The 26118-nt window shown below is 57.3% G+C and overlaps 1 protein-coding gene across 8 annotated transcripts in view; it reads right to left on the reverse strand.

Moving 5' to 3' along the window:
• Adgrb2 (adhesion G protein-coupled receptor B2) overlaps positions 1-26118 on the reverse strand; it is a 36227-nt gene extending 10109 nt beyond the window's left edge. For 4 of the 8 annotated variants that reach the window (XM_013519738.1, XM_013519737.1, XM_013519736.1 and 1 more), the window contains exons 1-16: positions 26017-26118; positions 18280-19090; positions 6437-6520; positions 5982-6146; positions 4699-4863; positions 3902-4066; positions 3651-3818; positions 3478-3579; positions 3257-3363; positions 2260-2454; positions 2021-2089; positions 1830-1938; positions 1162-1489; positions 755-860; positions 517-560; positions 133-259 (exon numbers count right to left, since the gene is read on the reverse strand). In XM_013519738.1, coding sequence (XP_013375192.1) covers positions 133-259; positions 517-560; positions 755-860; positions 1162-1489; positions 1830-1938; positions 2021-2089; positions 2260-2454; positions 3257-3363; positions 3478-3579; positions 3651-3818; positions 3902-4066; positions 4699-4863; positions 5982-6146; positions 6437-6520; positions 18280-19075 — 2730 coding nt within the window. In that variant the 5' untranslated portion in view covers positions 19076-19090; positions 26017-26118. Of the gene's footprint in view, positions 1-132; positions 260-516; positions 561-754; positions 861-1161; positions 1490-1829; positions 1939-2020; positions 2090-2259; positions 2455-3256; positions 3364-3477; positions 3580-3650; positions 3819-3901; positions 4067-4698; positions 4864-5981; positions 6147-6436; positions 6521-6678; positions 6768-18279; positions 19091-26016 lie in introns of those variants that run through there. The other 4 variants (XM_005395035.2, XM_013519739.1, XM_005395036.2 and 1 more) reach the window with 3 other exon arrangements.

The raw sequence follows: 26118 nt of genomic DNA on the forward strand, positions 1-26118 counted from the left end.
TGCAAGCCCACAAGTACACCTGCACGGGGCATATTAAGGTCACCTGGGTACCCGGCAATAAAGTCACAGATGGCCCTTTGCAGCCCAGGGGTCTCCTCCCTTGCCCAGTCCAGACATCTGTCTCCCACTCACCAAGTCCTTTGGCGGCTGGGCCAGGACAGCAAAGGTCGACAGATGCTGACACTGGCAGCGGGTGTGGGCTGCCTGGGTCTCCAAGGTCTGGCAACTCTCGGTGTCCCAGTCCCCTGAGCTGGCATCTCTTGGGTGGGGGAGAGGCGGTGTGAACCCTGAGCTCAACTCCACATCCCCCCAGTGCTGGCCACTCCCCAGGGACAGGTGAGATCCAGGGCAAAGCCACATGCGTGAGGGCTTAGGAGGGAGCACCAGCATGTGCTCTTGACTCCTCCAGACCAAAGATGGCGCCAAGGAACCCCCTGGCCATCCAGGTAGAAGACTATTCCTGATGAGGGGTTCTAGGGCTGTACCCTTCCTCACCCTGAGCTGCCCCCAACTCACGCTCTGGAGTAGTCCCAGCTGGCACAATGGGGATCTGTGGTGCCCTGGGGAGCAGAAGACATGCGTGCAGTCTAGGGTGGGGAGCTTGCCACCCATGACCACCATCCATCCTGCCATAGCAGCTCCTATTCACAGGTCAAGATTCAGCCCAGCACTAGGGACAGACCACCTCCTTCAGACAGCACTCTGGCCACCTAGTTGGGGTAACCTCAGGGTCCCTTCCTGGGCCCTCACTCACATTGATGATATAGGAGAGCTCCACTGTGATGAGGGGCTCAGCTGGAGGCTGGGTGGGGGGTCGCACAGTCACTGTCATCACCCGGGAGGTAACAGCTAGTGGGGGCCTAGCGGACAGGAAATGTGGTCAGCTTCTGCCAGTGGGTGTCCAAACCAATGAGAAACTCTAAAGCTCCTTTGGATGGGTGTCAGAAGCTATCAGGGATTCAGGCCCACAGGAAATCCCAGAGCTCAGTGCAGCCCAGTACTCTGGGTGAGGTCTAGAGCACCAACCACCAAGTGCTGGACACCAGCATATACTGTGGGAGCTGCATGGGAAGCTTTGAGAAGCAACCACATCCAGAGCCAGGTGCAGGGTCCCCAAGGGTGCAGGGCAGCGGGTGTATCACTCTGTTCAGGTGGACCCACCTGGGGGGTGGCAAGATGAGGCCCAGGGTGCGGTAGAGCACAGCACCAATCACAAAGTAGGAGGAGTCATCAGGGTCCGCTGGGAGGAGGCGCTGGTGCGAGTGGCCCGGACCAGGGGGCATGGTTCCTGGGCCCCTCCCTTTGCCAGGGCTGCCTGCTGCCCCAGGTGTGGCTGGATTCCCTGGGGAGGAGAGGCTGAGCACCTCCTTGGGCAGGAAGAGGCGGTCCTCTGAGTGCCGCACCCAGTCCTTCATGCCCCGTCGGCCCCGCATGGGAAATGTGATGTCGCTGGACACAGCCGAGATGGGCTCTCGCTGAATGCTGATCACTGCAGTGGGAGGAGGGTGGGCAAAGTGCACAAGAGACAGGCCCAAGGGGTAGACCAAGGGAAGAGACAGACATGGGGGAGACACAGCAGGGAAGGCAGACACAGGCACAGAGGTTGGTACAAACACAGGGAGGGGGACATGTACCCAGAGCCAGACAATGCGGAGAAGGAGGGAAAACATGGCGAGAAAGATACAAGCCTGGAATTAAATTGGGGAAAGAAAGGGCCCAGAAACAAGAGACAGAAAAACAGGAAAAGCCCTTGGGAAGCCACCCCTCCCCCACAGGGGTCTGGGCTCTGTCACCTCCAGCAACACCCACCCCCCACCGCCTCCTTGTACCCAGATTGTCTGTGACAATCAGAGAGCTCTGGAAGGCCTTGAGGGCATCGCCCACCAGGTGGATGAAGTCCTCCACGACACGAAGCAAGTGCACAGAGCCAGGGGACACCTAGGGACAGAAAGTGTGTGAGGCTGTGGGAGTTCAAAGTGAGGATGGGTCAGGAAAGGAGAAGCCGGAAGCTGGGCCTCACCTGCTGAGCATCATCCCACTTGTCCTTGTTCTCTTCATCCACCATGAAGCTCACGACCTGGAAAAAGCGCTGGGCACAGGGGGAAGAAAAGGGGGCGCAGGGAGTTTTAGCCCAGGGGACAGGACTTCCCCTCTGCACACCTGCCACGGCCAACAGCCTCTGCTATAGGGGCTTGGCTTCCCCCTCCGTTCAGTTTGGGGCTTCTCCACCCTCCTTCCTCCCAGCAGCACAGGTGGTACCTGCACATCATCAGCAGAGGGCACATAGGTGGCCCTTTTGAAGGTGTCAGTGACATTCCTCAGAATGTCCACAGAGAAGAGCAGGTCCCCACTGTAGTAGGTGCGGCGGGCCAGTAGCTCCTGAAGGCTGCGCACCACCTGTGACATGCCCTCGCCTGCTAGCATGCGCTGCCCCTTTGCCAGGTGCTCCCGGAGCTGTAGGTAGGTGATACATGAGTCCCTGTCCCTGGAGGGCTGGGCGGGAGCTGGGAACAGACCCTGACCCATCTCACTCCCATCCACCCACTGCTTGCAGCCAGCAGAGAAGACATACAAGGTCAGAGAGATGCTCAAAGGGGCTCCCAGGGGAGACAGAGTCCAAGAAGAAGACTCAAAGAGACCCCTAAGAGACACTTGAAAAAGACAGCAATAGGAACCCTGGAGAAAGAAGGTGCTCAGATGTATTTATAAAAGACAATCAGCCAGCATGGGGACAGGGCAGCTGGCCCACCCAAAGGAGTCAAGCACATTCTAAAGTACAGTGCACACGTGCTCTCTCCCGCACTCTCAATCACAAGCTCCAACTGCAAAAACCAGCCAACACAAATACTTTCAGAAATACGGACACCACATATGCTGATACTGCCCTAACCCATGGCAGGCCTAGGCTGGGCTCTGGAAACACAAAAACAATTTCAACTTTGCCCCTGTCCTTAAGGAGCCCCTCAGTCTAGCACAGCACACAGACACTCAGATAAACATTCTTAACATCCGATGACTGAACAGCTCAGGGGTTCGTAGGAGCACAAGGGGAGGCACCACAGATAAAAGAAGATACTTGAGAGGGAGGCCTTGAGGTATGAGTAGGAGTTTGCCAGACAAGGACAGGCATACCCATGCAGAAGTGGGCACAGCGTATACCAAGCCACGTAGGAATGATGGAGCCTCAAGTTTCTTCCAAACCCTACCAGAGACTGGGACAGAGCGTGTAGCACCCAACTGGGCAGGGCACACTCACCGACAAATACAGGTAGCGGTACTCGTGCGAGATGCAGCGGGCAAAGCTGGGCAGTCCCCAGTACGCCACCCCCTGTGCACTGAGGAGACAGCGACGGCTGGCAGACCCTGCGGGGGACAAGAGGGTTGGGCATGGGTGCCGAGCTCTCACCCACTCCCTCCACAGCTCAGTGGGGAGACTCAAAAGGCTGGGGGCCTGCAAGAGGGTGCCCTGCCCTTTACCTGTGGCGTTGGGGGGGCACTTGTTGTAGATTATTTCACCAGCTGCTGCCTTCTTCCACGTCATCAGCATCACGTACTCGTCCCTGCACATCTCATGGAAGGCTGCAGGCGCAGGGGAGAGGCTCAGCCTGGCTCACACACGTGCCCCCACCCCTGGGGCTGCGTGGGCATACCTGGGCACCTCTTCTCACTGCACGGCTTCACCTCCTCTCCAGTCCCCTCGCAGGGGTAGCCCTGTGCGCCTGAGGCCTGGCACAAGCGGAAGCGACGCTGCCAGCCCGTGTCACACGTCTTGGAGCACAGGCTCCATGCGTTCCACGGCCCCCACTTGCCATCAGTGGCTGTGGGAGAGGGGAAGCATGAGAGGCCACAGGCGCCCCCAAGGCCAGGGCTGCCACCTGCTGCTCTCACGCCGAGCACTCACCCGGGCACTCGAGATTGCTGCACTCGCGGGTGTCAGTGAGGGCACCTGTACACGTGGCCCAGGATGGGCCTGCCACACTGCACTTCCGGCTGCGCTGCTGGGTCCCATTGGCACAGGACGAGGAGCATGGGCCCCACGGACCCCATTCTAGCCACTGGCCTTCCACTGCATGGGGAGACACAAGCAGGGGTGGACGTTGAGCAGAGCACGGGTGGACTGGCAGGGGCAGAGAACCACAGGGAGACTGCAGAGCCTGCTCAGCATTTGGCACTATGCCAGGCCAGTCCCACTTCGTGGGCGCAGGAAGGGGTGTGCAGCGAGCAAGCAGGTGGTGCCTGGGCCTTATCCTGACTGCCTGTCACCAGCTCCAAGAACACAGGACACACCTAGACTCAGCACTGAGGTGCAAGCTCTCTCTGGGCTGAGGACGTGGGCTGGAGGGCCACCTTCTGATCTCTGCCCACCCTTAAGCCCAGCTTTCTGTCCTTTCACAGTCCAGCTGGCCAGGGACACCAAAATGCCTTTGAGAGCAAGGGCAGCTGAGGCTTATAGGAGTGGGCCCTGGCAAGCAGCCCCCTTCTGCTGGGGTCACAAGTGTGTCAACCCCAGTCAGGGCTGGGGCTCACCTCCCACACTGGCAAGTATACTTCTTCAGTCTCCCTCATGCTTGGTCAGTGTGCAAGGGGCGCCTTAGGGCTGGGCCTTGGACCCATCTGTCTCCCCTGGGGCTCCCGACCCCACCCCCACCCCCACCCAGCTGGGCAGCGCCTGCCTAGAAGCCCCCAGGCGCTACTGACCCGGGCAGGCGGCCATACTGCAGAGCTTAGTCTGCAGCTCGGGACCCTCGCAGGCCTTGCCGCCGTGCTGGGGGGGCACGCAGGTCCGCATCCGGCTCCGAGACCCCCGCCCGCAGCTGCGGGAGCACAGGCTCCAGGAGCCCCACTCCTCCCACACGCCGTTCACTGTAAGGAAGCACGTGGCCGGTGGCAGGGCAGCACCTTGGCCCCGCCCACTGCCATCGCCTGCCCATCCGCCCACCAATCAGGAGCTCCGCAACTCTGCGGCCCCTCCTTATTGGCTCTGCGCGGGGGTTTTGTTGCCAAGGCGATCTCTCAGGGCCCCAGGACTCTACCCTTTGAGAGGATGTGGAAGGCAGAGCCTGTGGACACCTGGTCAAGGAGAGTAGGACCAACCCGGGAGGGCAACCAGGGGTCCTCCTCTCCTGTTCTCCTGGGGGTGCAGGGAAGGACCCAATATCCACCCCATCCCATCCTTCCCACCCCCAGACCCACAACTTGAATCCAACCTGGCAGGCCTGGAGCAAGAGAAGTGCCCCGCCCAGCCCCAAGCTCATGGACACACAAATAGACACAAATCTCTACATGGACACCGACACACCAAGCTCACACGCTAGAACACAGCTTTGCCCCAGCCCTTTGCAAGCGCCTGCCACATCCCAGGTACCACGAGCCCTCTCAGGTAGACCCTGCTCTCAATTCACAGCCAGGCACCATTTCACCCTCGAAGAACAAGAATAAGACTGGCTGCCCTGCCCCTCATGGTCACCACTGTCCCAGGCAGGCACATGCATTTTCTCAACAACTATATGTGAACTATAGAGGACCTAAGGGTCCGGGACAGGTTCCCTGGAAGAGACACAAGCTCAGGACACAGAAGAGACTGTTGGGAAAGGCTTCCTTTTAAAAAGAAAAGTGGCATTCATCCTAGATCCTCAAGGACAGGCAGAATTTTACTAGATGCATGGGCGGGGGGACAAGCAGCAGCAAATGCAGGGACGTGGGAAAGTTCAAGCGTGCTGGTGAGGCCAGGGCTGGGAAACGCAGAGGGTGGTATAGGTAAAAACGAGCCTTTTCTACCAGGACATAGGCATCAGAGGAGTGTGGTGCCCAGGACTGAGCCCAGCAGTGTGGTCTGTCTCAGCTGTGCTCCTTGCCAGGCTGGCAAGGTGCATGGAGCTAAGCATGGCAAGGGGGACAGGCACGTGTGCTGAGTGAAAGGAAGGGCCAACCAGGACCTAGCACCCTGCAGGCACACGGGGCAGGGAGGAGAATGGGCCTACCTGGGCAGGTGGCTGAATTGTTGCAGGGCCGGGTCTCCCGCAGGGGCCCGCTGCACAGGGTCCCATAGGGGGAGGACACGCAGGAGCGGGTCCGCACCTGCAGACCCTGCCCACACGTCAGGGAACACACGCTCCACGGGGACCACTCCTCAGCCGCCGGGTCGCCTACGAGAGAGGGACAGCGTCGGCGGCAGGGGGCACTTCCCAGGCCCTCAATTTCATGGAGTGAGAGAGCACCAACAAGATGGGGGCAGGCACTGAGGGATCCTCCTACCCTGACCCCAAGTAGCAGGCTCTCTGGGAGGCAACCCAGCCCTGCTCACAGGCCTTGTGTGGCAGACAGACGCAACTGAGCTCCAGGACGTAGACACAGACAGGCACACGCCAAGCACACACGCCATCAGATGCCACACAGTTCGGGCCCCCACCACAGGAGGGAGGTGGGCCCGAGTTACCTGTCTGCGCCATGTATAGCCCAGGCTCATCTGCAGACCTTGGCCACTGGGTTTTCACCTTCGGTTCCTCTTCCGGCTCCTCACCTGGAACACGGAGGTGGTGGCAGGGGCTTAGCAAAAGCCAGCTCAGTCCTACCTCAGTGGCACAGAGGGTAGCCTTGCTGGTCCTCAGCCTGAGGGCTTGGAACTAACTGCAGGCGATGCAGAGAGCATCACATCCTGCCCCAGCCCCCTCATTTTACCGATAAGGAAACTGAGGCTCAAAAGACCACACAGGACTCGCCCTCAGGCTTGCAACCATATTTGCTGCTACTTCTTGCTTCAGCCAGGCAGGGACGACTGGAGGCTGCTCACATTGACGAGCTCTGGGGAGGTGTCTGTGCCAAGCCCTGCCCACACCTATCTCCTTTAATCCTCTCTGTTGACAGGGGAGGGAAGTAAGGACCAGAGAGATGGAGTGACTTGCCCAAGAGCATACAGCTCAGTGAGCCTGATGCACAGGCTCTTCCCCCTCAAAGGGCTGACTCTCCACCCCACCCCTGCTTCTGGGACACAGCTCATGTTAAGCCTGCGGCTGGGCCCAGGGCTAACTCTGCTTCCCAGGCAGTGCTGGTCTCTGACCTGGAAGCACAGGTCAATATGCCACCCCTCTGAGACCCAAGGGCCTATGCCAGGGCTACACCAGGCAGACCCTCCTCCCACCACCCCTGTGGCTAAGAGAGCAGCAGGTGCTCCAGGACGTGGCTGCTGCCTCAGCCTCTGACTGTGCTGGGCTCTCAACTGCCTGGATTTATGTGTCTGCTCTAGGCCTTGGCAGTTCTAGCAGCCCTGGGGACTCCATTCTCCCAAGCCTGCCCTGCATAGATAGGAGCTGCTCCAGGCCTCTCCCTGTGTGCTCTACTTCGGATCTGGAATGTTCCCCATGTGTTAAAGGATTGGTTCCCCAGCTCAGCAATACTGGGAGGTGGTGGAAACTTTAAGGGCAGGGCTTAGTGGAAGGTCTTCCATTCACTGCAGGGCCCGCCATTGAAGGGGATAACGGGACCGCTACCCTCCTTTACCTCTCATTTTTGTTTCTGGCCATGGGGTGAACGGACTTCCCCCACCAAACACTCCCACCATGATCTGTTGCCTCGCCACAGGCCCAAAAGCAACTAAGCCAAGTGAACAAGGACCAAATCCCCCCAAACTGTGGGAAAAAATAAACCATCCCTCTTAATAAGCTGATTATGTTAGGTATTTGCTATAGTGTAGGAAGCTGACTAATGCCCTCAAGACTACTAGCAGGGGTGAGGGGCAGACAGGAAATCAGAGGGGGAAAGCCTGGCTGCTGGGCAGGTAGGATTAGAACAGCACTGAGGACAGGGTTTCATCCATGCTGTTCCACACTAGAAGGTACTATTTGCCCTTACTCCCTGCTCTCTGCTATCTCTGAAAGCCAAGTCAGCACTGAACAGGGACCCAGAAGCGCTGCACTCCTCCTGCCCCCTGCTGCCCAGCCCCAGCTCTGCACCGGAGAGAAAGCCCTCCCTGACCAGACACGCAGAGTAGCCACCCCAAGCAAATTCACTGCCTTGGGAGCTCTGGGCTGCCCCTCAGCCCAGTCTCTGGTCTCATAACCTCCTGGGCCTTTCCCTCCACTTGAACCGCCGGTCCCAGGGCCCGAGACACTTCCTCTCAGAAACCTCACCATCTTTGGAATCTGGCACACCCCCTCCCCTGTAGCAGTCCTGGATCCCAACTGGGAGAATCCTGACAAGCTGTGCGGCATTAGGCAAGTCTCTTCACCTTTCTGATCCTGCCTTCTCTGGAATGCAATACTCATAATCCCCCAACCTTAAGGACTGACGTAAGGACCCCCTGACAGAAGGCTGCGAAGCTCTCAGCGCCATGCTTGGCACATGGCAAATGCTCAGAAGACAGTGACTCTCTGGTTTATTTTTATCATCTCCCCCCTTCTCACAACCTCCGCCCTACTCTGTCTCGGTTCCAGACCGCCCTTCAGCCCCCAAAAGACTCCTCCTTTTGCACAGTTTCTATGGTCCTTCTGGGCTTCACTGTGGATCCTACCTCTACCAGGCCACAGAAAAGGTGCCCGGGCCACACCTGCCAGCTTCTCAGTCCCCTCACCCAAGCCCTCCAACCATGCCTGCTCAGCGCCCCCAGCCTGAAGCCTGTGACAAACCACCTTCTCCACGCCCACTCCCAGGCTGCTGAAGAGCCTACAGCTGTGCCAACTGGCACCACGACAGATTCCAGGTTCCGCATGTGCTGGGCGCCCAGGGCTTCTCAGTAGCCCTCCTGAGCTTCGTTCCTTCTGCACACCCCTCGGCGGTCATGCCAGACCTCACAGGCCCTCCTCAACCCTCGGCCTCCCCCACTCTCAGCACGACCCCATCACAGAGCGCACGGGAGCTCGGATACCTCAGTGCCAGCTCCAGTCCCACCAGGCCCTTCCCCACACAGGCCGTCCTGGCTGGGTCCTCACTGCTCCTTCGCCTTCACAGGAGGGCTCACCCACAGCCCCGTCTCATCAACGTGCAGTCTGCATTCTCTCCCCCAGCAGCCCATGGACCCACTCAGGCCTCCTGCATTCTGGGGGCCTCCCTGCACCCCCCTCCTCCTATGGCTGCTGCCTACCGGCTTCCCTCCACCACCAAGGCATGGTTCCCAGCTGCCACTCTACTTTCTCACCTGCCACTCACTTCCTGGCTCAAATGTCACCTCCCCTGTTGATCCACTGCAGTCTGGCTGCTGCCCACATCTTTCTGCTGAAACTGTTCTTGACAAAGCCATCAACACCTCTTGCGCTCACTCTGTGGACACTCCCAGGCCTCGTCTCTCTTGACCCTCTGCAGTCGGCCTGCTTCTGCCTTGAAACCCTCTCCTCCCTGGCTCTTCTGGCTCCCTCTGACCTCTTCACAGGGCTATTCTCTCCCCACCGTCTGTCTGGCCCTTTCCTGCTGCCTCCCGCAGCAGGCATCCACACTTTGTCTTGTTCTCACTGCAGTGGACCCTAAGGCTCAGTGAATGCCCTCAAAGCCAGCGTCTCCCGTCTTTATGCCCAGCCCCTGCCTCTCCTGTATCCCACTGCTGTAGGTCCTCTTGCCTCCTGCCTTGACTTTCAAACTCAGCACATCCAGAATAGGATCATCAGTTCTGAAACCTCCACTTGCTTGTTTCCACTTTTGCCTGGAAAACTCCTAATCAGCCTTCAAATCCTCCATCAAATGACCTCTCAGGTAGGAGGCTTTCCTTACACCCACTCCTCAGCAGAGTTGGCTGCCCCTTCTTCTGCATGCCCTTCCATCACAGATGGTTCCATCTTCTGATTGTCTGAAGTGAACCCGTCAATATCACCACAGGCCCCTCAAGGGAAGGCTGTGCAAGTATGCGAGTCATCTCCCTGACCCCTGTGAATGCCAGGGCAGGACCTGGCCCAGGAGGAAAAATATACATGCACACCTTGCTCCTGCCTTCTCCTAGCAGGGGTCACGGAAAACGGTCCCCAGCAAGGTGCCAACTGCCTGGTAGCAGCAGCATCATAATCTGACATGCCAGCCCTTACTGAAGGGGCCCTAAGAAGGTTCCAGGATAGGGTCCCCAGCCCTCCACATAAACCACCCCTGGCCTGACACCCACTTATCAATAAGCACTGGAGACAATCCCACCCGGTCGCAGGGGCGCACAGTCCTCCCATCCCGCTCCGGTGTGATGTCTTGCCCATGACCAGGTCTGGACAGTACCACCCTTTTCTGGCATGCAGTGAGCCCACTGAACAAGATATGCCGGCCTGACCTGCTTTCATGGATTCCACACCCTCACCCAGCTCACCAGCCACTCGCTAGCCAGGCCTACAATATAATCAGAGGTGGGGTTGCTGTTTCCCAAAATCCACCCTGTGTGAAAATCAGAACACGTCCCAGACCCAGCTTTTGGGTTCCTCTCCCAGCCTCCTGAGCTAGGCCGCAGAGGGGGAGGAAGAAGCCCCAGGCCACACAGCTGGGCTTACACAGACCACCCTCCCTCCATCCCCCACCCCACTCCCTCAGCAGAGGCCAGTGATTTATTTCCCCACGTGAGAAAGCCAGTTCTCCCTGAAGGGGAAGAAGACAGATAAGACCAGGTGGCATTTACTGCAATGAACATTGACTCTGTACATATGCCCAGGCTCCAGCCAGCTCTGGGCCCCGAACAGGCGAAGCTGCAGGGAAGGCCAGCTGGGTAGCGTCTGAGAAGATAAAAGGGCCTGGAAGAGTGTGGGTGCCCCCAGATGCCAGCCCTCCCGACCCAGTGAGCTCAGCGGGCCTGCCAGACCAGGACTGCAATAGCGCAGACCTGCAATCTATCAGCTTTCCCCCTGGCTGCCAGTCCCAGGACAAACAGACCTGCTGTCACCTGTGTCACCACTCAACCACCTGTGACTTCTTCTGTTTTAAAAAAGGTAACATTAGCCAGAGGTAGGTGTGGGTCCCTGTGTACTCTCCAGCACCTTGTCTAATCCTCACTAGGACCAGTCCCCCATTTCACTACTGAGGAACGAGGCTCCAAGGTCTCATGCTGGGAATAGGCAAGGGGGAGCCCTGCCTGACTCCAAAGGCTTGCTTTTTCCACTCAGCTGCACTCACTGTGAAAAAATGCAGCTCAGCCTGAACCTTCTTAGGCTCACCTTCCCTAACGGCCACAGGCTCCAAGTCCTGTTACCCTGGCCCTTGCCTGTTACCGTTTTCACACACTGTCCAACTAGTCCTTTTCATCTCTACTCTCCCCTCCCCTCCTGGCATCCTGAATCTCCTCTGTGGCCTCCAGAGTGATCCCTGGGATCCCAGCTCCAGCCACAAGACTCTCCTGCTGAGGAGCCTCCCGTGGCTCCCTGCTGCTACAGCCGCAGCATAAACCTCCAGCCCCTGCCCACCTGTCCGGTCCCAGTAAAGCATGCTGCAAGGCCAGGGGGACCAGCCGGAAGGGCTCAGACTCTGGAACCAGACAGATATGTTTGGTTCCCACCTCTGCCAACTTCTTGCTGTCTGCCCCTGGGCAAATCACCTCTTCTCTCTGAGCTTCAGATTCTTCAACTGAAAGCAAGAATAACACCTGCTACCACATAGGTCCATTGTGAGAATTAAGTGAAACGAGAGACATGGACTGCCTGGGGCACAGTAAAAAGGAGCTGTCACCCCCTTGGTTCAATTATCTCTTGAACATGCAAATGCTTTACTCCCTCCAGTGCCTCTGCTAATGCTGTTCCCTCCTCTTAAAATACCCTTTCCTCCAAGCCAATCTGCCAAAATCTACATGTCAAATGCTGCCTCTTCCAGGAAGCATTGCTAGGTCAACTACATAGGGTTTCAGGGATGTTGGTCCCCTTTTTTGTGGCCTGGTCTCCAGGTTACCTCCTCCTGCAGTTGTGAGTATCCTGGGTTCACCCCTTTCGTGGGCTTTATTCTGGTGTCTCTCTCGCACAGAGGGCTTATATTCTGGGCAGCCAGACATATGAAAGACATTTGGCAAACATGGGCCCGATCTTCCTAGGGGTTCCTCTACCCTAACCAACAAGGGCCACCCTCGCCTCACCCCCAGTGCTGGCAGGCAGGGTGCATGTCTCCTTGCCACTTGGGCAGGACTATGCACACCTGCTATGCTGTGCTCCCCTGCAGAGTCCAGCCCCCTCAGCCTCCTGTGTCATGAATGTGTTAAAAATAACCACAGTAATCGCCACTTCCATAGGGAGAGCACTACGATTTACAAAGCAGTCCTCCCTTCCCAGAGTTCTGCGCATCCTCCCTCAGGCTGGCCCCAGAACCCTGCGCAGCCTCCAACTGCTCCTCTTGAAACATGGCTCTGCTGGGTCCCTCTATGGCTTCCCAGCCCAAGCATGCTTCTTGTACCCTATAGTGCATTGGAATCCCAAGGGCACAGTGAGAAAGGCAGGTGGCTCTGAAAATTCCAGGCTCTACCCCTGCAGCCCAATAAGACCAGGTACCCAGCCAGAGAGCTAGCTCCCCTCCAGTAATTCTTCCTCCCCATGCTGCTGACCTGTCCACCCAGCCTCCCACTGGAGCTGCCCCATCCCCCATGTGGCCAGAAGCTCCTGGAGAGCAGAGACCAAGTCTGACTCAGCCTGCCTCCTGCACCAAGCCCAGTTTCTTGTTCCCTTCAAGCCCTTGACTAACAGGATGAGGTCTTCATGTCTCAGGACAGGAGTAAATGCCCTGGTCCCACTTCCCTCCCCTGGGACTGACATCAGCCAGTTCGACCCCTTTAGCTCCTACACTGGCATGTTTTGCACCTCCGTACCTCACACAGGCTGCTTCCTCTGAAAAGGCTTTTCCACAGTGTGGGGTAGGGATGACTTGGGGCGGCTCACAAATATGCCATGAAGTAACACTGGACTGGGGACATCAACTCTTTCCTGGGTCTCTCTATTTATTGTTGTTGTTGTTGTAATTATTATTATTATTATTATTATTATTATTATTATTATTATTATTATTATTATTATTATTATTATTTTGGTAGTACTGGGTACTGAACTCAGGATCTCTGCACTGAGCTACATTCCCAACTCTTTTAAAGACAGAATCTTACTAAATTGCTTACGCTGAGCTCAAACCTGTGTTCCTCCTGCCTCAGCCTACCAGAGTTTTGGGATTATAGGGACTACTCCCTGTCCCTTGCCATGCAGAGCCCTGCACTGCCTCAGACTCTTGCAAGCAAGAAAGCCATCACCAGACACAGGGATGTGCTGCCACCCCCAGCTTCCTGGGTCTCTTAATCAGAGTAACAATTTGCTGATTTGTCTGGAATAGCCAGGTTTGTACCTGTTCGTCGTGACGTCATTAACAGTGCCCACCTCATCCTCTTTATAACCTCAAAAGTGTCCCAGTTTAGATGACAAGTTACACAGTTACCTTGTTTTTAATCCTCCCGGCTGCATGAAAGGTAAAGTTCTGAGCAGTTCTAGACTTTCACACATCTCCACCCAGTGGTAACTTCTCCTTCTAGCACTGAGCTGGAATTTAATAATGTCACTTTGTTTTCACTGTGGTTGTTTCTTCGGCTATCCTCTATTTCAGATAAGTGATACTCTTTCCATTTATGATAGGAAACTTCTTTTTCAATATATTAAATTTAAAAACTAATTCAACTGAAAGAGAAATTTCACAAGTTAGTGAATTCCTCTTCATTCCTCAAATTCCTGTTCATTCCTCCTATTCATTCCTCAACTCAGAGTCACCTTTAGACCACCGTCTTACTCCTTCCTGGTTTGATCCTCCATCCCTCAACACACCTGTCATCACATGCGCACTTGGAAATATCTCACTAACTCAGGAGCAAGCAGGAACAATTTTTTCTTTCTCTCTCTCTTTTTTTTTTTTTTTTTTTTTTGAGGTGGGAGTTACTGGGAATTTATCTCAGGACCTTCACACTGAGCTACACATCCAGCTCTTTCTTAATATTTTTCACTAAATTACCCAGCTGGGCTCAAACTTGTGATCCTCCAGTCTCAGCCTCCCATAGTGCTGGGATTATGAGTGTGCGCCACCATTTGTGAGGGGTCGACAGTGTACCAGTGCTATGCTTTGGGTACGGCTTGAGTGTCCCCCAAGGCTCCGTGTGTTACAGTTGATCCCCACTGTGAGGCAGGAAGAGGAGGGAAACTTAATCTGACTGCAGTGATCAGAAGTGGGGCCTTTAGGGGGTGACTGGATCATCAGGGTGGAGCCCCCATGGTTGAATCTTCATGTCTTTATTAAGGCAGGGGGTGCTACTCCCTGTCCCTTGCCATGCAGAGCCCTGCACTGCCTCAGACTCTTGCAAGCAAGAAAGCCATCACCAGACACAGACCCTTGACCTTGGAACAGAACCGTGAGCCAAAATAAAACACTCTCCTTTAACGCTTACCCAGTCTGTGGTACTGTATTATTAGCAGCAGAAAATGGACTAATGCAGCCAGGCACTGTGTTGAGCACTTACCCACATTCCCCTGCGTGACGCTCCCCGTCCCCCCACAGAACAGAGCTCACCAGCCTGAGGCTACAGGTGATGCAGTGGCAGCAAAGTCATTTGTCTGTGGCCACACAGTCAATGGGGGGTCAGGAGCGGAACCCAGGCTTGGGCCACGTCGGCCTGTGGCCTTGACCACCACTGTGCACTAGTGTCACTGTGCCACATCAGAGGCCACACAATGTACTGCACTGGCGTCTGATCTCACTCCGTCAGGGCCAGCCTGAGACCTGGCACAGACTCCCTGCTGATAAGGAATGAGCTCATGTTGGGGCAGGGGGCCATAACTCAGTGCCTGCTGAGAGGTCTGGGGGACTCAGAGCTGCACTCCCCATCCCGGGATGGGCACACAGTACTCCAGTGGCACACATCTGGGCTGGCAGGACCTCTCCCACATCAGAGCCCCAACCATGCAGGCAGGACCCCGATTCCTGCCCCCAGAGCAGGCTGGCCAGCAGAGAACAGCAGGCCTGAGAGCAAAGAGGGGCAACGTCACTCAGGTCCTGACTGGTGCGTCACAGGGCTGTGGCTTGAGTGTGCTAGGGATGGGAGAGCTGGGCACAACCAAGGCAAAGGGCACTCCAGGCAAGGGGACAGCCAGCCCAAGCAGAGGCAGGGGCAGGGAGACAGGGCCTTGGAGACAGGGAAGAGAGTCGGGTAGGAGGGCAGGAAAGAATGGGAGGGAAGGCTCAGAAGAGCACGGCAGCTGGGTCCAGGGTGGGGCATGGACACCTTGCTGAGGAGCTTCAGCAGAGCCCGGGTGTCTTGAGGCACTAGATCAGGAAGCACACACAAACAACCGGGCGCCCGGAGCCCCAAGAGGAGCAGCATCTTGTCCAATCACAAGAGCAGAGGCAACATGGGAGTCTGGACCCGCTCGCACCTCCCCAGAGACCCAGGCTCTCCTGAAGGCCACAGCCCAAGCATGGAGGCTGGCACATCAGTGCGAGACTGCTCCTGCGGGGTGGAGGGCAGGCAGAGGAGGGAAGGGGTCATCTGTGGGGGCTCCTTCTCCCAAGTGCCATTTGGCACAGCCATTCCCGTGGACAGGACTGGCGGGTCAGTGGGCAGGAACTGCTACCTCTGCAGCCTGCCTGCCAGCCTCGGCCTCAGACAGCCTCCGTGCCACTCTTCCACAGAGCTCCTTCCTGCCTGCCTTCTCTTTCTTCCTCTCCCCACACTTAACAGATTGCGGCAGCAAGATGGCACAAATTTATGGCTCAACTCACCAAAAATAACAAGAGATCTATCAAAGGCAGTTTGCGTGAAATTAACAGGCGCCTGTACCCTCTTGTCAAACACACTCAGCTCTGAGGCAGGCCAAGGTACCCCGCTCGGGCACTGCCCAGCAGAACCCCCAGCCTCTCTGCTCCTCTGGTACCAACCTCAACCCACTCTGCTTGGTCTTGGGACACCACTCAAGGTGTCTCAGAGAAAGTACATCCAGCCTCTTTGTTGTGGTACCTGGTGGAGGGGCTGGACAAGGGTCTCACTCTACCTGTGCCCCACTGTCCCTATGAGACTCCCTCTCTGCATGTCAGCTCCGTGTGCCAGCCCACTGTCCCGTGGCCCAGTGCGAGGCCAGGGGATCCAAGGACTTGGGGAAAGTGATAATGCTGCCCCAGAGTGCTTGGAGGCCTGAAGATGCCTCCAACCCACAGATTCCTGTGGAACGAACTGAGTCATGTGCCCACTGTCTCTCGCATCAGAAAGGTTGGGCAGGAGGGAGGAGGTGGCAGAACGGAAGAGCCTCCTGCTGCCAGGGCAGTGGAAGGGGCTATGCCAGCCAGCTTCAGCACCAGTGTGCCATGTGAGCTCATTTATGCCATCTGATGCCATGCTGCCCCGTGCCAACTCTTCATGGTGACCCTCCTGACAGAGCAACCACATGTGCCAAGTAGGACAAGGAACACAAGCAGAGGTCAGGCTTGGGAAGAGCCAGGAGCTTAGCGCAGGGCTCCCTTTTCAGACTGGGCACCAGGCCTCAGGGCTAAGAACCAGCTATCCAGTCTCTATGCATCTCCAGGCCCAACCTGTAGAGCCGCTGATGATGGTGCCTTTGCCATCACCAGCCCGCTCTGACCCTCAGAGACACCTAGCTACCAACCAACTCCTGCTTCCGGCTTCTACCAAACCCAGCTGGCTGCTCCTGGCTCTGTGCTCCACATGTCAGCCTGCCCAGCCAGTGCCCGCCCATGAGGGCAGAGCCTTGCTCCGTCCACTGCAGACCACTGGGCCGACAGACAACAGGAAAAGCCAGACAAAAGAACCTGCCCTCAGCTAAGCAGAATGGGGGAGGCTCCCACAGAGTGACAGGCAGTGGCGGCCACGCAGGAAGAACCATAAACCTCCTGATATACGCCTGGCGCTCTCCGCCGATGTTCGACAAAGAAGCAAAATTCAATTTCTTCCTGCAGGCACTAAATCCCAGGCCAGCCTCCAGGGCCTGTAACCTGCCCACGGCCTGGCTGTCACTCGGACGGCTTCATCGACCGCTGTTAGAGGCCAAGCTGGCCTTGGACAGAGGCCACAGCAAGGCCACTGGGCATTCATAGTGGACGGGCATGATGCCAGATGTCTCAAGGGGGAGGCCAAGAAGGCCCCCTCTAAATCACTGGGAGAGGCTACTGTCATTATCCCTCTAGCGAATTCTCCCCATTTTACAGACCAAAACCAAAGAAACCCAGATGCCCTTAGTATTCCAGTAAACAGTCAAGGCAGCCCAGCTCTAGCCTCCAAAGCAGAGAGAAGACAGGTACCCTTAAGTCCTCTCAAGACCCTCCCATGAGCCCTGCCCCCTGTAAGTAGTCAGTGAAACCAATGTCCCTTCTGACTGCATCTCTGCATCCTTCTTTTTCTGAAGGTAGCACACAGTACCCGAACGAAGGAACTGAGGCCCAGAGGGGGCAGGGGCTTCCCTACCTGGTGGACCAGCTCCCCGACTGCCTTACTCTCATCCCCATGTCCTTGGCCCCCGCTTGTTGCCAGGACTGCTGTCCCTGGCCCAGTACTGTTCAGAAGGCGCACAGGGGCCAGCCGAGGGGTTTGGGGCCTTGAAGCTGCCGGAAGCTGGTCAGCGGAAGGCGGCTGTGGCTGTGGGAGCTGTGGTGGGGGCACAGCAGGCAGGACTCAAAGGTTCACGGAGCTTTTGCCCAGTCAGCAGGACACTCCAGCAGCTGGCAGCCTCAGTCCCAGAAGACGAGGGCCCAGAGGGAGGAGACAGGACGCTGGGAGCTGAGCCAGCCCAGCCCTCCCGGGCAGCCTCGAAGCTCAGGCCTCTTCACCCAGGCACACTCTTCCTCGCCTCCTTCTGCCCTGACCCTGGGGCACTGCCAGAAGTCACTGACCCGTGTGGGCAGGAACACATCTCTGCACCTTGCTCACTCCAGCCTGCGGGCAAACTTGTCAACTTGCAGTGCCAGGGCCTGCCACAGCCACTCCCAGCGTGAGGCCTTTGTGTGCCATTCAGTCTGCCTGGAATGCCCTCGACACCCCTTTGGCTTGTCTCACTCGCACTTGCCCCTCAGGTCTCAGTTCCTGCACCACTCCCTTCAGGAAGTCTCCCTGGCTGCCAGGCGGGGAGGCCCCTCCCTGGTTTACATCTCTCTCTGCACTGTCCCATCTGTAGCCCATTCATCCGGACTGTACACTCTGGAATTCCAGAGTGAGGGTAATCCCAATCTATTTTAATGACCCCATCATTTAGATAAGACTAAACAAAGAGGTGACATCCGTGAATAACTACACCTTTATGCTAGGATCTTCTGGGCTGGATACCACGGGAAGCCATCAGCCTCTTCGACACCCCACCCCACCAGGGCCCTGCTCAGACTCACCATATCTCATCTCGGTGGTGAATAAGTCATTGCTGCTCCCTGAGTGCAAATCGGCCTCAGCAGGCGGGGCTGGGCCCCCAGGCACCAGGGCATTGGACAAGGTGTGGGCAGCAGGAGGACCCGGAGGTGTGGTGGTGGGGCTGGCCCCCGCCTCCCCAGGGCAGCTGCAGCCTGGCTGGGCAAAGCCACAGGCCCTGCCTGCAGCGCGGCCGCACTCCTCACTCCAGCGGCAGAGCACACCACAAGTGAACTGGCTGGAGTTGTTGTTGTTGATGAGCAGGACCTCAACAAAGCGGAAGGCTAGGGCTGCGGGCGCCAGCAGGCGTGGGGCCTCTGAGGGCTCCGCTGACAGGCACAGCTGCACGAAGTTCTTGTCGAAGTGCAGGAAGGTGAAGGGGCCTGAGCCACTGCACAGCTCCAACCCCGCGGCTGCTGCCTCCTCTTCCTCTGTCTGCCCCACCTCTGACTCTGCCTGGGCCCCGGCCTCCTCAGGGCTTGGCCGCAGGCAGGTGAAGTTGACCAGGTAGTGGTCCAGGGGCAGCAGGCGGGGAGCAAAGTGGGCGCACACCTGCTCCTGGCGGTTGAAGCGCAAATAGAGGGAGTACTTGGTGGGGTCAGGGTTCTCCAGGGTCCAGGAGCAGCCGGAGGCGATGGTAGGAAAGAGGTCCTGCAGCGAAAAGGCCCCGTAGAGCACGCCCGAGGCCAGGGCGGAGCAGGCGCTGGGGGCGGGGTCGAAGGCGGTGGCCAGGCGCAGGGACAGAATCACAGACAGTAAGAGGGGACAGGCTGGGGTCATCCTATGTCCCTTGCCCTGTGGAGAGAGACAGAGGTCAGCAGGCCTTCACAGAGCTAGAATGGGCTCTGAATCTCCTGGGTCAGCTGCAAGTAGTGAGCCTCTGGTTAAGACTGTGCTCTTTAAAGTCACTCAGGCCTGCCTGTGTGATCTTAGACAACAGACTTGACCTCTCTGAGCCTCAGTTTCCTAACCTATAAAATGAAGCAATGACAGTATCAATCTCAGGTTTTCTACAAGGATGAAATGAGATAAGCGAGGGAAATGGCTCAGGAAAAGGCTTTGGAATCTTCTAAGCCCTTGGTTTCTGGGGGCTTTAGTTGTTGTCACTATCATTCTAGTCAGCTCATCAGCTACAAGCATCTGGACTCGATGTTCAGATCCAGCCGCATCCCCACCACCCCACCTTTATTCTCCATAACTGTTGCTCTCAGTTGCTGTGTGTCGTGATCAGCTGTGAGGAGTGTCGTGCGTAATCCAGCAGTAATTGTCAAAATGGTGATGTTTGACAACTATTTGCTTTTTTATAAATCACAGCGATTCAAGGTTATTCCCAGAACAATGTCATTTTCACTCACTTGCTTCACTGAGTGGGAGAGAAAGGGGTGGAGTTACAGCAATGTGCCAGGGACCATGTTCAACCCAGCCATGCCCACCTCGGGAGGGAGGGCACTGCTAGTGCGAATGTTGTGTGTGTATCACTGCATTGGATTTTCTGGTTGGAACAAGAAGACACACAGTGCAAGGGGACGATGACTCCCAGTTCAGCCAACTACCTACTGGCACAGTCAGTCTCATAAACCTCAGCTTCTTCATCTGCAAAATGGGCACAGTAATTCCCCTCTTGCATTCCTCTTCCCCTTCCCCTCCATGGGATTATCCTTCAAGTCCTGACACAGGGCCACCAGGCCACCATGACTTCTATCTTTTCCCAGGGCTCATCTCATGAGTGTTCAGTCTCTTACGAGCAGGACCAGTTTGTCACCTTCTGTCTTCCCTCAAAGCACTGCTGAGCTGAGCTCCTAGAAGGTATGACTGTGCTCCACACGAGGCACATTTGGGTAGGACCCAAAAGCCTCACCCTGATCCAGAGCTGCAAGTGTTCTCCCTGTCACCAAGGTATGGCAGAGTCACTGCACACAGCAACCCGGACTCTGCCCACTGTCCAGAAACCAGAGCCTGGTGCAGGGTCTGGGTCACACCCCACTTCCGGCCCTGTCCTCGAAGAGACCCACTGGCCCCCTCCTCCATGCCACAGCTCACACTCTTGGATTGGCTCCTCAAGCCCAGCTCCTCCACATTCCAGAAGAAAAGATGGGTGAAGGGGAGCCGCCTGTTCACCACCACACTAGAGTGGTCCAGCTGGGACTGGACTGAGGAGTGGAGACTCCAGGCCATGATTCTCTAGACTAAGGGTCTCTTGCTCCTTCCCTTTGCTTATTTCTCAGGGTTTATGCCTGAGAAACAAATGGACGAAGTATTCACCTGGGAACTGAATTACAAACATAGGGGAATTCACAGGTGTGGTAAGATTTTCCCAAGACACAGCCGCTCTCTGGGGACAGATTTCCCCTTGGCTGCTCTAAATAGTGTCTGTGTGGAGGGGCAGGAGTTAGAATCCTAGCATTCCAACCCCTGATGAAGCATCCACAGCTCCCCTAGCTACCCAACACCCCACATTCCCAACTTGCTGCACCTCCGAGCCAGGTCCCAGTTATAAGCAAACACACCACCACCACCACTCCCCCCCAGCCACCCAAGGGGTGGGAGCATGGTGGGGAAGTCCAGCTCAGCCTATTCTCTGGGGAGGAACTGTCCCACCCTCCCCCAAGACCACTGGAGGCTGAGTCTCCTCCCCAGCCCCATGTCAGAGCTGCAAAAGGGACCCAGACCCCTGGCCCTCCCTACCCCACATCATACCTGTCCCAAACTGTTCGGCCTGCCCGGCCTGCTGCAGTACCAGTGAAGCCAGTGGCTGATGATGAGTGACATCCAATCCCCCTGCTGCCCCCAATTATTTTTAAGCAGGCTGTAAAATTCAGGCCATGACTGCAGCTCAGCGGAGGAGAGGTGGGGGCTCGTTATAACCGGCCTTCCCCCCCCCACTTAGAGTAGGGCAGGGAACACCCCTATAGACACACAGCTCAGCAGATGTAGGTTTGAACATTCTTGTGCTCTGAAGGTACACACACAAAAGCACGCATGCACAAATGTGCATACAGACAGGCGTTCACAGGTGTTGTGCATGTGAACAGATACACAAGTGTACAGATCAGTGTAAACCACAGAAATGTAATCACGCAGTGTGTATGCATAGTGTGCGTATGCAGGCAGGGATGCATACACATGTACACAATGTAGAGTCAGACACTTGCATAGATACACAGAAATACACACGTACCTCCAACTGTGAAAAACACAGTTGGCCCTACGAGGCTCAGCACATGGCAGCCAAGGGTCAGGCAGGATCTATCCTGTTTGTTACCCCTTCTCTTACCAAAGCTGGTGGCACAGACCCAGGGTTCCTGGGTCTGTGAGCCTCTATTGCTCCCAATCCATCAAGAAGTACTAGGTCTACATCATTCAGAACTTCAGCCTGGCTTCTCCAGAACTGAGTCACGTATAACTGCTATCCAAACTCCCTCATCCATTCAGGCTCCTTCTGACACTCTCATACGCTTTCTGGCATTTCACCCTAGGTCTGTATGCCCCTCATTGCTCCTGCTGCAACATATTCCTTTTGGGAATCCCTCTTCATGTCACTTCTCATCCCTCAAAATAAGGCAAAGATCCCATTCCAAGTTGGGTCACAGGGAGCCATTGATTCATTAAAGGCTCTCTTGGGCGTGTGTGGCCAGGGCTTATCCTGACCCAGAGCCCTCTCCCTGAGCTATCCCCTAGAAGGGGACTTAGAAGGATCTTTGCCTTACAGGCAGCTGCAGTAGTTACTAGCCACAAGGAATCACCCCAAGCCTGTTTCCCTGTCTGTGGAATGAAGACCATGACTCCTACCCCATGATGGCATACACTTCTCTCTAGACGACTTTCCAGCACAGAGCCAGGTCCACTGCAAGCTGTCATGTCCCCTCCCTTTTCTCAGGACCTCACAAAAGCTCCCCTCAGGCATGATGAGGTCCAAGTCAGTGCCTCTGGGAAGACTCTTTGGGCTGAGTGATAAGAGTGGTTTTGTCTCCTCTGAACCACAAACCCCTCCACTGCACCAGAGCTAGAGACAGCAGAGGACAGGGCTAAGGAAGAATTCCTGGGTCAGAGGAGGCTGACGGAGAGTACCAAAAGGGCTCTTTCCCCAGGACCCCTCTGCGCTGAACCCGGCGGGGAACTGCCTGAAGCAACCTTGTCTCGGGGACCCTGTACTCAGCCTGAGGCCCTCTCCCCAGCAAGCCCAGTTAATCCCTCTCTGCTCAGGTACTTGCAGGTCCCCTTCCTGTCAGACCCCACAGGCCTGCCCAGCTCAGGCTCAGCTTCTGCAGGGAGAAAGGCATCCTAGGCTTTCACAGCAGCTAGAAAGGCCAAGGCAAAGCTAGGTGGGGTGGGGGTGGGGCCCAGGGCCAGAGTTATCTCTGGGATCCCCCCCTGCGCAGATTGACTTCTGTCTGCCTTACCAACAGTGAGCAGGGTCACTGGGGAGAGGAGGGTGTTGCGGGGAGGAGCGCTGAGAAGGGGAGAGGGCGCTGCAACGCGCACATCCCTTGCGTTTATCCACCTGGCAGCTCCAATTCCCTCGCCTGTCACTCACCCTCCGCCTCCCGGGCGCTTGCTGCCCGCCGAGCCCCTGAAGCTATGAAGGCAGGGGCCCTCACTTGGGGCCTCCAGGTTTCCTGTCCATGCAGTGACGGGGATCAGGGTCCTCGGGGACCCCACTCCCCAACCTCTGGCATCTAGGAGAGGTGTACGCACTCCATCTTGCTTTGGAGTTGGTGGGTGGGACCCAGGGGGCGGGCGCTCCCTCCCAGCCCACCGCATGCGGCCCTCTCTCTTTCTGAGTGGGCCAAAGCGTGGATCGGTGACTCTCGTTGCGGGGGGGTGGGGGTGGGGTGGTCTCTGTCAGAAAAGGAGGCTTCGAGGCTGGGAACCCTAAGGAGGCAAAGGTAGGCAGGACCCAAAGGGTACCAGTGGTGGCCTCTGGCCCCCGGGGATGTCCCAGGCAACAGGGGAGGGGGTCGTGACTCAGCCACCCTCCACCAGCCTCCCCGGAACTTTGCAGCAGCTGGAGCCACCGTTGCTACAGGAACTGAAAGCTTTTGTTCCCCAGTGTCAGAGATGCCCCAGTGGCGAGCTGGTGGCTGGGAGGCTGCCTTTCCTCAGTGAGACCCAGACCTTCCAGAGCACTTCCAGTCATGCAGAACCCCACGGGTTGGCGCCCCTTCCCTGCCTTCCTCCACCTCCCTTCACTGAGCCACTGGAGCCAAAGTCAGGTTTTTCAGACTCGCTGGGCTCATAAGCTAGGTGTCCCTAACTCTGACCTGCAGCACTAACTGCCCTGGAAAGCTCCTGATGGTACCTGGCCTCCAGGAGAGGTAGACGCTCCCCTGTCCCTCACAGTGGCTGATTTCCCACGCCCTGCCCTCTGGCAGCAGCCTGCCTTTGGGGCCGGTGGTTTGGTTTTCTTCTCTGTACTGACCCCACCTCCCCAGACTCTCCACCTGCACCTAGACCTCAGAGATCTTCACCTGGCGCTCACGGTTGACCCTGTGGTCAGAGCTGATCCTAAGAGGCACAGTGGGATACTGCAGAACCAGTGAGGGGCGGGGGAAACTGACAGTCACAGGCTCCCTGGACCCATGGGAGCGGGCAGAGCTGAAGATATTTTCTGTCTTTATTATCCTGGAGGTTGGAGTGAAGCCACTAGAACCTGTATTGTTTGCACGTCTTCTGTGGGATTAGGAGTGGAGTGGAGAGGGGCCTGACCTTGGCTTTGAAGAGAAACAGCACAACCCACCTATGGTTACTGAGCATTGGTAGGTGCCAGACATGATAGCACCATCTCATTTCATTCTCCCAACAACTATCTGAGGCAGTGATCATTTTACAGAGGGTCAGATGAGGCTCAGAAAGGTTAAGTAGCTTGTCCAGGTCACACAGCTTTCGAACCCAGGTCACTAGGCCAACAGCTGAGTTCCCAACTACTATTTCACCTTCAGTATCTGGAGGCTAACAGAGAAGGAAGGAAGCAGACCGGCTGGAACCTCCCTTTGTGTTATAGAAATACCCACCATGCACCCCCCCACACACACACTAGGTTTGTCCCCTTCTGAGTAGTGGTAGGGGAGGGGCTAGAACAAGGGAGGAAGACCAGGAGAACAGGCTGAGAAGAAAAAGAGGGAAGATCTCTTCTGTCAGCCTTGGCCCCTCACCTCCCCACCACCATCACTAGGGCACACCCTGTGCAGTGTCCACACTGACCCTCGACCCTGTGCAGTGCAGGGGGTACTCCCCAGGTGCCTGTTCTGTCCCTGGATCAGGTGGATTCTCCCTCAGCTTACTCCATGCAAAAGCCAGACAGAACCCACCTTTGCCCTACTCCCCTCAGGAGAGGGTCGGGGTAGACAGACGGAGGCTCCCTGGGGACACCTGCCTAAGCCCAAACAAACCCAACAATGCGCCCTGAAGCCAAGGGGCCAGTCCAGCTACTCCGTGTCTGCTGCTCAAAGGGCTCCTGACTTGCTCTGAGGATGAGCCCTCCATCCTGCCTCAACCCTGGATTATAGAGCCTGAAAACACGGAGTGTCTGGTCAGGCTAGCACGAAGGGGCACCTGGCCTTGCCCACCCACCTCCTCTCCCCAGGGACTTCCCAGAGCCAGTCCTGCAGCCATCGCTAGTGTTCGGGCTGCGGAAACCCGGGGTTGCCCGCGGGAAAAGGGGCGGCGGTCCCGGGCTGCGGGCAGGGGGCGCCAGAGGATGCCCAGGGGCCCGGCAGGCAGCTGGCAAGGCGAGCAGGCGGGCGGCATCTCTCGGCCTGGGCGCCCCTCCCCCCGCGGGCGACAGACCCACCGCCCGCCCGCTCTGCACCGGTCGCGGCGCGGAGGACCACCCGTCGCTGTGCCCTCCGGCCGAGGCGACTGCGGGAGTGGCCGCCAACTTCACAGCCTCCCACCCCCCAAATCATGCCCGGCGCTTGGGGCTGCAGGAGGGTGCGCCTGGTGCCCGGCTCCATGCCCAGTGGTGGGAGGAGAGGATGAGTGATCCGGCCAGAGATGAACACGGGAGCAGGGATGCGGGTCCAGTCGAGATCTCGGCCAGAGGGAGGGGGCTTGGGGAAGACATGGGGGACACGGCCCAAATTCTAGGCTCGGGGGGGAGGGGACTTGCAGCAGAGATTGGCGAGGGAAGGCGGGACTCTGGGGCAGATATGGGGGAGGAGGGCACTTGGGGCAGATACAGAGGGGACACATGGTCGGGGTACAGGCGTTGGGGAGGGCAGTAATAGACACGGATAGAGATGGGGAAGACTCAGGCAGAGTGGAGGAGAGGACCAAGGGTCCGGCGCTCAGACAAGCAGGGGAGACACAGTCGAGCTGCAGGTTGGCGAGAAGGGCTCTCTATGGCGGGCGGGGGCACTGCCAGATCCGGGCCGAGACTGGGAAAGACTGGAGACAGCGATTTGGGGACGGTCTAGGTCAGGATTCTAAAGATGGGGGACTTTATCACAGATGGTAAGAGGGTCGGTCCAGGCGCGGGGGGCGGGGGCGCCGGAAGGGGCTCATCAGAGACGGAGGGGGCCTTGGACCCAGGCTTGGGAGTTCCCAAAAAGACAAGGGTGGGTGAGCGCTGGACCCACTCAGTTCGGGCTGGGGGAGAACAGCGGAGCTGGGCTCGGAGAGCGTCTCGAGTGCGGGCCGGTGCGGAAACTCGCGACCGCGCGGGGAGGGCTCGGCGCGGGGCTGGCGCGGGGCTGGGTCGGGGTCTGGGGCTGAACACTTACCTGGGCGCCGTCAGCAGCAGGAGCGGGGGCCGGCGCTGGCTGAGGCGGCCACGGGGCGCAAGTTTGCCATCCCTAAGGCGGGGGCCGGGCCGGGCGCAGGGC

The sequence above is a fragment of the Chinchilla lanigera genome, unplaced genomic scaffold (assembly GCF_000276665.1).
Source record: "Chinchilla lanigera isolate Chin_1 unplaced genomic scaffold, ChiLan1.0 scaffold00051, whole genome shotgun sequence".
NCBI classification, from domain to species: Eukaryota; Metazoa; Chordata; class Mammalia; order Rodentia; family Chinchillidae; genus Chinchilla; species Chinchilla lanigera.